The 12,334-nt window shown below is 37.4% G+C and overlaps 1 protein-coding gene across 1 annotated transcript in view; it reads left to right on the top strand.

The window, feature by feature from the left end:
* The first annotated feature begins 1,644 nt into the window (after positions 1–1,644).
* JhI-21 (Juvenile hormone Inducible-21) overlaps positions 1,645–12,334 on the top strand; it is a 30,007-nt gene continuing 19,317 nt past the window's right edge. Inside the window, exon 1 of the mRNA XM_074085853.1 lies at positions 1,645–2,105. Within this exon, the coding sequence (XP_073941954.1) occupies positions 1,966–2,105 (140 nt within the window). The 5' untranslated portion in view covers positions 1,645–1,965. The remainder of the gene's footprint in view (positions 2,106–12,334) is intronic.

Consider the following 12,334-nt stretch of genomic DNA (forward strand, 5'->3'; position numbering starts at 1 on the left):
ATTCCCACGGTATAGTTTTGTAACTAAGGGACCTTATACATCTCTGTATTATTATTATTATTATTATTTCGTATTTTTTTCTTTAATTGTATACTGTAGTTTTTAAGTATTTTATTTGTAATTATTTTATTTTGAAAAAATGACTTTCTGCCAAGTTTCTTGCGGCGCATTCTTCTTGGCAATGATGGTCTTTCCAAAAGCGCTGGTAGTATAAAAAATAACGTGTAAAAGTGCCCATTGCGGCCTATTTACTGAATAAATGATTTGAATTTGAATATTGCATTTGAATTTGGATAGGGAAAATTTTTGAAACTTCAGCACTGGGTTTAGGGTCTTGAATTTTGTACAGTTATTCACAACACAACCTCAATGAAGACCACGATATAAATATTGGAAATTTCCAGGGGAATTTTGTAAAATCCCGAAAATTTCAATTGTAGCTACCACACCGAATAGTTTACGCGTGCGAAGCCGCGGGTAAAAGCTAGTAATTAATATAACTTTAATTAGATTTAGCTACTTGCATAATGAACTCAGGATTCTTCTTTTTTTACCTTAGTAGTAGAGTCATATGCAGATCATTTTGAGCACATTAACAGCTCATCCACTTTTGCTGCTGACTGTACAAAAGTATCGGTGCATTTTTAATACCGAAAGCGATATTTTTAACAAACTCTTACGCGTTTTGTAGGCACAATCCAACAGTTACAGCAAAAAAGTTTTTATAGTGTAAAATGCTTTGTTCACTTTGTAAAGTTGCAAATTGCCTGTATTAATAGTTAAAAGGAAAAGGTGTCTTTTACGAAGAATAATACTAGGTACCTACTTTCTGCCCGTTTTTCCTTAGTTTGTATCTGATGCAATATTGGATCTCGTTTCGTAATGATGTTTTTTAGAGTTCCATACCTGTAGGAAGGCTGTAGCCTATGCTGTTTGTCTGTCCGTCTTTGTTCGTCTGCCACTGGGTTGTATGTGCGTGCGTGTGAGTGTAATCAACATCTCAAAAACGGCTGAACCGATTTTAATAAAACGTGTCTAAGAACCATCGCTACAAAACCCGCTTTCAATTAAAAAGAAACCGCATTCAAATCGGTCCACCCCTTTAAGAACTACGGTGCAACAGACAGACAGACACACACACATACACACAGACACACATAGCGGTCAGACTTATAACACCCCTCTTTTTGAGTCGGGGGTTAAAAATAAGACAAATGCACACTATTTTGACAACGTGGATTTTTTTTTTTACGGCTGCAAGAAACCATAATAGCCCTACGTTAGTAATTAGACAATAGTGGTGACAGCTACCCAAAAATGCGGAACTGATTCGGTTCCTTTGCTTACATTTGAGTTACGGAACCCTAACAACGAGTAAAATTATGACATTATACAGTTAACTATGTTCACAATACCTAAGGTCAATCATATGATTTATCGATAAGTGTTGTTCATTTACCGCGTTAAAGGTTTATCTGACGTTACTAAGAAATTCGTAAATTATGCGCCTTCATCTTCATTACTTTTATTTTCATATTCGAATTTTGCCGGCACCCACTCAGTAGCCTCCGTGAATCTGAGAGTTCACTGTCCTTCTCGCGAGTTAGGCATTCTCGAAGCGTCGTCTCTGTCGGGCGCCGTCGCGCCGGCTCGGGTGCGCTCGGCGCTCCACAAGTTCCCCGGTCGGCACATTCGGCAATCGCCAGTCACACTGGCACTACTGCAGCAGCGCGGTCGGCTCACTAACTTTACCATGGCCATGCCTGACGTCAACACAACTTTGCCCATTCCAGTTTAGCAGATCGTAAAAATGGTAACTGAAAGTGATTCAGTCTTGTAAGAGATTCCGTGGCGAGGTGACTTGCCGTCGTCCGGTCAGTGCGAGCTGCCGCTGCGGTACAATCGCGCGTCTAATATTCGAGCCCACGTGCGTTACGCGCTCGTTGCGCGATTGATTTTTGCGGAATGGGGGAGACGCACGCCGGTGACGATAAAGTGGTTCTGAAACGTAAAATAACATTGTTCAATGGAGTTGGAATTATAATCGGGACGATTATTGGTTCCGGCATTTTTATTTCACCGACGGGAGTGTACAAGTACACCGGGTAAGCTGAGTGTTCAAATTTCCCGCCTATCTTGCATCATCCTATTGTGTTTATAGGTTTGCACGTGCCAGCTCCATGGCAACCACTCCATAAGTGTGAAACTTTACTGGTGCGATTCTGCGTGTCTCACTACTCTATGAAAATGTTTAAGGTGTAGGTAAGTAGGGAGATAATTTAAGCCATTGACTTTTAGCCTGGACTGATAAAAGATAAATTATTAATGCTCACGTTAGGTAAACATTAATAACATGATCCGTACATTATGGAAACAAACAAAATATTCCTATGATAAAGTAGGTATACTTTAGCACATAAGTAAACCGATATTTATAGTAGAGCAGGAGTAACAATTGCTAATTATTATTAAAATACTGAAAATCTTATATTCCTGGATTTATCAACATTATTTAAGAAGGCGATAAGACTAAGTAAACTCTGCTTGAAGTCATCGGAATATTATTAAGCCATTTTTTTTATCAAACTAATTTTTGTTTATAATTAGTCAATAACAAAAAAAAAAAAAGCCGTGGTGGCATAGTGGTTTGACCTATCGCCTCTCAAGCTGAGGGTCGTGGGTTCAAACCCCGGCTCGCACCTCTGAGTTTTTCGAAATTCATGTGCGGAATTACATTTGAAATTTACCACGAGCTTTGCGGTGAAGGAAAACATCGTGAGGAAACCTGCACAATCCTGCGAAGCAATTCAATGGTGTGTGTGAAGTTCCCAATCCGCACTGGGCCCGCGTGGGAAATATGGCCCAAGCCCTCTTGTTCTGAGAGGAGGCCTGTGCCCAGCAGTGGGACGTATATAGGCTGGGATGATGATCAATAACTATAGATGAAATAAATTGTAGAAAATGTATGTTGTCAAACAGTTACATTATCTTGCTATTTATATAAATAAAGTTAAATTTGTTGTATGCAATAAAATCTAAATGTAAATGGATAAATACCTTACAGAAACAATGTAAGGTAGAGTCGAAATTATTAACTATTTATTACAATGTCTACCTACTCTAAAAAAATCCGCACTTCTATAAGTACAGTGGCATCAGATATTTCGGAGCGGCCAAGGTGATCAAAAATATCGAAACATGAACTTTAAATACCTTAATAATAGAGTGCATGTGATGATATTTTTGACCACCTTGGCCGCTCCGAGATATCTGATGGCGACTGTACCTACAAAAATTTGGTGCGATTTTTTTAGAGTAGTTAGACATTGTAGTAATTTCGACTCTACCTTTCATTGAATCTGTTAGGTGTTTATACATTTAGATTTTGTTGTACCCAATAAATTTAACTTTACATTACATAAGTAGTAAGATAATGTAGCTGTTTGACAACATATTTTCTATAATTTATTTCATCGATATTGACTAATTATAAACAAAAATTAGTTTGATTGAAAAAAAGGCTTAGTTATATTCCGACATACTCATTATGCTTAAACACGAGTGTATTTTTAGTTTTAACACACCCATTTACCTACAAGATAAAATGTTTTTGTTACCTAATTAAATAAGTCGGTCTGACTTTACGACGTAGCTAAAGACCTTGTTTCCTTATTTGCCCAAGAGTTTTTAAGACAAGTCAGGATCGTTCGCAATAAATGGCGATACATAGGATTGGAGTGGGTACGTGTTGTAATGTATAAATTTAAAATACATATCGGTTTAAATACATAGGTACAGTTGAAATACCGAAAATTATAAAATATAATGTAGCAAAATATATAAAGTTATTTGACATAAGTTCTAAACGCATAATCTTGAAACGCATAGTGGTCTAAATATATAATAGTTACAATGCATTACATATGCTGATAATGTATAAGTTCAAAATACATAAAATTATAAAAAATAAATATCAATCAACATCTATTCAGTATGTTTTCTATTATGGTAGAAATACATAATAGACACTGAAATTTCATAAATATAAATGCATATAATACAATTCTGGCTGGTTTTGGTCATAGTTGAACCTAACACGCTCCTCCTCGCTACGCTCGTCGTCGCACCTAAAGTTTATATTCAATTAATGACTGAGCATTAATTGAATATAAACTTTAGGTGCGACGACGAGACCTTAGTTTAAAATGCAAGGTACTTACTAAGTAATCTTAACAAAAAATCAGCGCCAGAGGCCGTATTGTCCAACGTGCGGACGCTTGCTATCGCATTAACTAGGTATTTCTTTCTGTCGGGTGGTATAAAATGGTGAAAGCGATGGCAAGCGCCCGGTTGTTCGACGATACGGCCTCCGATCAGTCGGTATCATAGGTTAGGTTAGGTTAGAGTTTTGTCCAGGCGCGAAGCGCCATAACTACGCGGAATAGGAGCTCCGCGAAGCGGAGCTTTGTCGACATTGTCTTATAGTCCTTAATTTTTCTGATCTTAACATGCAAATGCAACGTAAATAGACTGGAGATGATGATTAACATGGGCATTTTATCGTATGTATTTTGACCATTATGAAAAACACACTACTTATAGGATTTTAATTGTTATTTTTTCAACTATTATAATATTCTGATTGTATACATTCTGAACATATACATTGTGAACTTAGTCATTTTAATTGTATGTATTTCGACCAATATGAAAAACGTGCTTTATGAATTTTGATTATTATTTATTTTAACCATTATGTTTTATAACTTTCGATATTTCAACTGTATGTATTTCAACCGATATGTGTTTTAAATTTATACATTATAATACGTACCCGATCGGAGTTATGAGCACGACCTATCAAATACCATCTGTTACGTGTCCAATTCGGGAGTGAGTCGATACTGTCATTTAATTACTGACACTGGAGCTTAAAATTGTATTTTAGATTGTGATCAAAATGTTGGGTGGCACCTATTTAAATGAATAAGTACCTATAAGACATAGCACTAGTTGACACATGTTCGTAAAAAAAATGGAGAACAACCTACCCTGACCTTGGGGTCAAACAAGGTAGAGTTTTCATTCACAGTTAATGTCTTCTTTAAGCTATGAATGCTATACATATAATAAAACTGTAACAAGTAGGTGTCAGTACATAGAAAATATTTGAGAAAAAGTTAAAGTTTAAAATTACAATTCTACTCTATTTATTTGTTTGTCTGTGCGTTTGTTCGCACTAATCTCAGGAACGGCTTAACTGACGTGGACGCGGTAACCACGAATTGAGTTTAAGTCTTCTGAATTAACATTTAGTGTTTATTTCATTTAAATCGGTTCAAAAATAAAAAAGATACGTCAATGTGAGAATGTCATCTACAGTTTTGGAAGAATTGCAGTTAATTTGGCTGAAACTTATTGGTCTACAATCTGTAAAATAATGAATGTTTAAGTAATGAACACAAAACAAAAAACATACCTGTTACTTAAGTTGAGCTCACATCAATATAGTTCAGCATAGCAAACAAAGTTAATCTGAACTTTCTTTGATATGCTTAACTTTATTGATGTGAGCTCGGTTAGATGTTATTAAGGGTGCCGCGACCCTGGTTCTTCTGGCTCTTCCAATCGTAAAATGACCATACTACGGTCACGTGCAGAGAAAAGGATGTCTTTACTGCCGTTATAGGGTAGGGCAGGGTTTCTCATCGACATTTATATGTAAATAGATAAGGTACACAGAAGTCAACGGCCTTTCCCCTGCAGCTGATTGTACGGTAACATTTCCTTTAGTGCGTACCTACCTACGATTACGAGTATAGTGTGAAACGAGAAAAGCCTTTTTTTTTTACTTTGATCATTCTACTCAAGAGCTTCTTAAACTTAGGTAGTACGGTAAACAAATGTGAACCAAAATCCAATTCATGTTGCGTACCTCAATTGACTTATTGACTTTTTGATGTGCCGGAATCTGAAAACTTGGTACCTACCTACTGACTGTCAGACACAGAGCAGGAATGAAAATGTTTTTGTTCTTTAACTATATCTGCTGCAACTGATGCTGATGTATGATTTTAATAGTATGTGTACCGATTACCGTTTATGTTAGCGCGTTTGTAAATTTTCTTCGTGTTATTCACACATCGTATCTAATCGTGTGTAACGTGTAGGTACAATGCAGGTCAATGCTAAGATCACTAAACCCTGATCACTAAGTCATGTTATTGCTTCCGCTTATCGGATCCACTATTTTTATATCTGTAATTTTTATGGTACGTCTTGATACTTAAAGGTGGAACATACTCGTATGTCAATGTTCACTGAGTACCTACTTGGCTATTGGAGAGAAGGCAACTTTGTTTTGGCTACTGGCATTGCATACATTGAGCGAGCAAAATTCGGTGCGAAATAATACTGGTTTCTTACCAACAATTAATGCACTGCACCATCAGCCAAATATGTGGTCTACCACCCTAAAGATGTCATAAAACAATAATGCTAATAGATGTGTCTGTCAACTTGAAAGTTCGACTTTAGCGACATACCTTTTAATTTGATAGGAACTTGTTTAAAAAATGATAGACCACTATTTGGCTGATGGTACATTGGAAGCTTCACAAAAGTTTTCAACTTTTACTGAGTAGTATAATACCAACCAGTGACGTGGTGTAGTAACAACACGATTCCCACCGGTTTGCCTTAATTTTTAACATGACATCAGGATGACAGGTATGGCAAAACTTGTGTATACTCCGAGGAGTTGCATTCGTCGAAGTCATACCTAACTGACATTAAATCTCTCATTCTTCGGGTAAACCCCACGCAACTAAAAAAAACTTGTAAAATTGCCTACGAATTGCTCAATTTAAGAAAAAAATATCAAAAAACATTTAAATTCTCGCTTTTAGTTGGCACTATTTCATCTTGTTACATATTATCGTCTAACTTTATTTTATTAAGCATTGTTGATTCTAAGTTGGACAGAGTGCTAAATTTAGCATTATTCTTAAACAAGAATCGTAAATTGATGTTAATGAGAGAACTCATTTATCGAGTCGAGATTGGTTCGGTGAACGCACTGCGTTAGTGAGCTAGCAACAGGGCCAAGGCTGTGGAACCTGCTCGCTGACACCTGTTGCCAAACGAAGCCTGTAGGCCTAGCATACTAGTTTTTGTATAAAGCAAAGTATATTCCTTTTTAATCCCGGGCAGAATGTTAGAGTCCGTGGCGTGGCGCTATAACAACTTGATTCCCATCAGATTTATTTACGTAGGTAACGTCGATGAGTATTGCGGCAACGTTTTTGTACACTAACCTAACTGCTAGGTGTCTTCGGATTTATACATTTATGTCATGTTTTTTTTTTGATAAAATTTTATTTGGATACAAGATATACCTACCGGTCTAACTCACGTTTCTGTGCCTCTCCGGTTTCCTAGCGAAAATGTTCACGTCACGCCTCTGGTGTCCGCAGTAAACGCAGAGGGGCGACTACGAAATTCGAAAATCGAAGTTCGTATCGTACCGTCCCTCTGACTTTCGTTTTGAATAATATAAGCGCCAGCGGGACTACTTGTACTATTACTTATTCTGTGGCGGGACGACGAAGTTCGAATTTTTCACTTCGTAAAAGGGCCTGTACCACTACCATAAGTTTACAGTGACCGTATTCGATAGCGACGGCGTAAATTATTTGTAGAGGCGCTGTACAATTCTCCATACAAATAATTTACGCCGTCGCTATCTAGTACGGTCACTGTAAACTCATGGTAGAATGCTAATCCACTGAGCGTATAGCATCAAGTAATCAGAGAACACTTCACGACGGGAGTTGCCAAGCTTATCTTTTTAGCACCACATTTTTAAAGTAGGTAATATGTACTCATGTGTACAACAACCATAATCAGTTCCTAAAAACAAATACCAAAACAAAGCTGTCACGCGAATGCGTAACGCTTAAACTACCAAACATTTCCCACAAAAAATTTACACAGTCAAGGTCACAATTACGCATAATATACTTCTTTACACCATTAACCTTATGGTGTAGAACGTGAAATCATAATAAGAGGAATATAACGTTCTTGTATCGATGACGGCATTTTTTTGTGTTTCCTGCTATAACGTACTTATGCGACGTTTTTTGTGTTTTCGTAAATTTTACTAAGTTTAGGTTTGTATGTAAAACTAACCAACGATTAACCTTTATCTGACCCTTTGAATCAATTATATTTTGTTTAATTGGAAAATAAATATATGTATACACATATTGTGCCTTTTTAGCCATATGCACGTCTCACGTTCACGTCTCATATTACTGTTCCACGGCGAGGAAAGTGAATCACGTACATACCAGGGTGCAAGCTTTTCATAATAAATTTTGCTTAATGATTTTGATAACTGACATTAGTTGCACAAAGGTTCCACCCAGGTACCTGTATGAGTTTTCTTGATTGTACATAATTATACAACGTGTAAGTATGTATTTGACGTGATAGCTGTACTTATGACTTCGACTGTGGTCACATCAATTTCGATCATTTTATAGACTTGTCACACTTATTACCATGACAATCACAATATTATTTTGTTTATTCTTGTGTCATAAACCGCCAAACCCCAATAAATGTAGAGCAAAGCGCACGTTACTATCTCCTTATATAACTAACTGCTTTGTACAGTCGAGTAAACTGAGTCACGACTCACGTTCCAGGGTGGAACCTTATCATAACCAATTTCGCTATGATTCCTTTGGCAGATGTATAGGATATCAACATAACATTTGAGTAGCACAAAGGTTCCACCCTGGTATAGTCAAGGGCTAAGATATCGACACGGCCAAAGTTGCAAAAATATGTATACTTACACGACTTTATGCACTTAACATTAAGGCCGTGTATATGTCGGCGGCCGATCGTAAAATCCGCCAGATCACGAAATTCCTAGGCATATCGTGAAACGCCGCCATTTCATGATATGCCTAAACGTTGGCCAGGCATATCACGATGTGCCTGAGAAATAATACGGCAGATCGATTAGAGCAACGCATTCGTCGATATTCCTAGCTCTATACCGGGCACATCGTAAAATAGTTTCTTTTTTGGCCACTGGTGGCCCTGCGTATGCAATGGCGGCCGTGACCAGCTGACCGGTCGTGTTTGTTTAGCGCGTGAAAAATGTCGGCGTCGCAACAAAATGATCCTTAAACCGAAACTAGTGATTGAATTCAAAATAGAAGTGCAAACTTTTGAACATCAGCTCCGTTCTTTTTATGTGAATCAAACGGATTCTGTGCACAATATGAAAAAACCATGGATGTCTGTCCATATTTTAGAGGTTAGTATTTTGTTGATAAAGTATTCACTAGTTGTTATTTATTTATATAGAAAAATTTAGGTACGACGAGCGAAGCGAGGAGTGGTTAGTATTAATTGTGATCACGACGCACGAGCCGAGCGAGCGAAGCGAGCGTGCCGCGGTAGCGGCCGGCGAAGTGCCAGAACCGATATGGCGGCGTTTCATGATATGCCTAGGAATTTCATGATCTGCCTAAACTGGCCAAATCATGAAATGGCGGCGCTTCATGATATGCCTAGGAATTTCATGATCTGCCTAAACGTCACTAGGCAAATCGCTAAACGGTGAGTTTTGAACGATATGGCGGATGTCCCTTAGCCAATTCATGAAATGGCGGCATTTCACGATATGCCTAGGAATTTCGTGATCTGGCGGATTTTACGATCGGCCGCCGACATATACATATTTTTGCAACTTTGGCTGTGTCGATATCTTTGCCCTTGACTGTACCTGATTAAGTTTGCCATGACCGTATCCGTATGTTTTATATGGACAAATTAATGGATCCCCCAGTCCGGACATAAAAAAAAAATGAACTTTACTTGATTGATGTTTGGATCAAATTGAGAAAACAGATTTTTTACGTCAAGCCTCAGGAGGCTAACAGTCATGGCATCCCCCTTAAATAACGATCAACGAAACCCTGTAACTCTGTGGACGTTTACTAAGGTTTTATTATGCAAGAAATGAAAGAATGTCTTTCGATTTAGCGAGACCGCTGTACTGTAGAAGGTACCGTAAGTAGGTAGATGCTGTCCTCAATTCGGCCCGCATGATCGATTTTGATGATTCTTGTTTATAGATGACTTCCTGCGCTTGTTACTTTCTACACCAAGCGTTTTCAACCTTTTGGTTTTAACGGCACTCTTTTCGTTCATAAAAGTTTCACGGAACACCAGTAAAAATAAACAAGTGTGAGTCGGACTGGCGCGTAGAGTATGTAAAGGGAGTATCTTCTGTAGTTTACTAATGTTTCGGCGAAAATTGTTTAGTAAATCATTAGCTCCCAAACTATTTGTCCCATATTTTTATTAAGGCGAAATGTTATTTCCCAACTAATGATTTGATAAATTATTATTATGCAAATTATTACCTGGATTTTTTTAAGATGTCACTTATGTTTTTGTCAAATGTATTGATTGGCATACCTTAATTTAGCAACATATTGAATGACATCCAACCTGATTTCCTATTGGTAGTTATCCTGGCTGCTATAAAAAAAAACCTAACATCGAAGGCTAAGGCGGGACCTACGCTCCGCTTCGCTCCCGCCTTAGCCATCTGAACCTAAACTATCCAGGTCGCTTCTGCTCTGAACCGTCTTGCTCGCTCGCTTCGCTCGCTCGCACAAATCAAATTGAAGTTAAACTGCAATATAAAAATAGGCCAAATGTTATTTGACAATTTGTTATTTGCCTAAGCTAATCATTTGCTACATAATTATTTGCCACATAAAAGTGTGGTGAAGTAAAATTTTGCAATATAAAAATGTTGCGAAATAAGAAAAATGCGAAGTAAAGTTATGCCAACGATTAGGTTGCCAAATGATACTTCGGCGAAAGGTTGGTTGCTAAGTGAAATTTGGCAGTAGGTACACCATCTTCTGTAGAGTATACCTACCCATAACATGTAAGTATAACATAACGGACAGCGGAGGCTTATTAATAGGGTCTCATTGACACCTTTTGTACGAATCGTGTACCTACACTTCGCGGCGATCGCAAGTGAAAATATTATACGCACACCGGTTGAAAACCTCTGTTCTACACCATAAGTGATATAATTAAACTTTCCAATGATGAATTAGAAGCAATTTACATTTTCTATCAGGCTCAACGGTACACTACGGGATTTTCTTTGCGCGATAGAATCCGGAATACGGAAATTCATCGAAGAACTAAAGTCACCGACATAGCTGGAAAAATATGCAAGTTGAAGTGGCAATGGGCGGGCCACATCGCTCGAAGAACAGATAACCGCTGGGGGAGAAAAGTCCTCAAGTGGCGACCACGAACCGAAAGACGAAGCGTTGGCTTAGGCATCCCACCAGGTGGACTAACGACATCGTGAGACATGCCGGAAACCGGTGGATGCAAGTGGCGAGTTTTCGTTCATCGTGGCGTTCTAAGGGCCTTTGTTCAGCTATGGACGTCTTCCGGCTGATGATGATGATAATAATGGTACTGGATAGTATGCTGCTAAGAAAATCTCAAACCTACATGATAGTGTTACTTACAGACGTGAAGGGGCAGGCATTGTTTAGGTGCAGGAAATTGTAATATTAATTAAGACTAATTAATATTACAGTTTCCTGTAGATATACAATGTTCATGCCTGGAACAGTCAAGTTCAGATTAAGATGTACCTTTCTTATATTTACTCAATATTAGCCAGACACTGAACTGTGTAATCGTGTGTGTGTGTATGACCCAAGTGACCCTTCATTATTTCACCACCCATAGTTTTTTTTAAAGATAAATAGTTAAAGATACTCCGTTCGTAATCTGGGTACATACAAAGAGCCCCTGAAACCTATGTAATGTAACCACAGCGTAGACTTGGTGGGGGCACTCATCAACTATGGTATTAGTATCATATTACTCCTTTAATCGGTCGATGTTACGTATGTATATAAAGGAAGAACTACCTACATATAGTTTAGGTATTTATTCATTCTCCATAATATTACATCATATTTCATAAAATATAAAAGTTAAGTTACAAGAATTTACACTGAAGTCATCAAAATTACGTAATGATAAAATAAAAAATAAAATACAAATATTATGGAAGGTATGAAAAAAAAACAACAATTAAAATAATTATGATAGATTCTCTACTAGATATCGTCTTAGTTAAAATACAATAAATAATAATACAATAAATAATATTATTAAAAAGTTTTTAGCAAAAAATATATTTTTAAAAGAAGCTGTTTTTGCTGACTATACTTTTTGTTGACTGTACTTGTATTGA

This window comes from Choristoneura fumiferana, chromosome 3 (genome assembly GCF_025370935.1).
Source record: "Choristoneura fumiferana chromosome 3, NRCan_CFum_1, whole genome shotgun sequence".
Classification (NCBI taxonomy): domain Eukaryota; kingdom Metazoa; phylum Arthropoda; class Insecta; order Lepidoptera; family Tortricidae; genus Choristoneura; species Choristoneura fumiferana.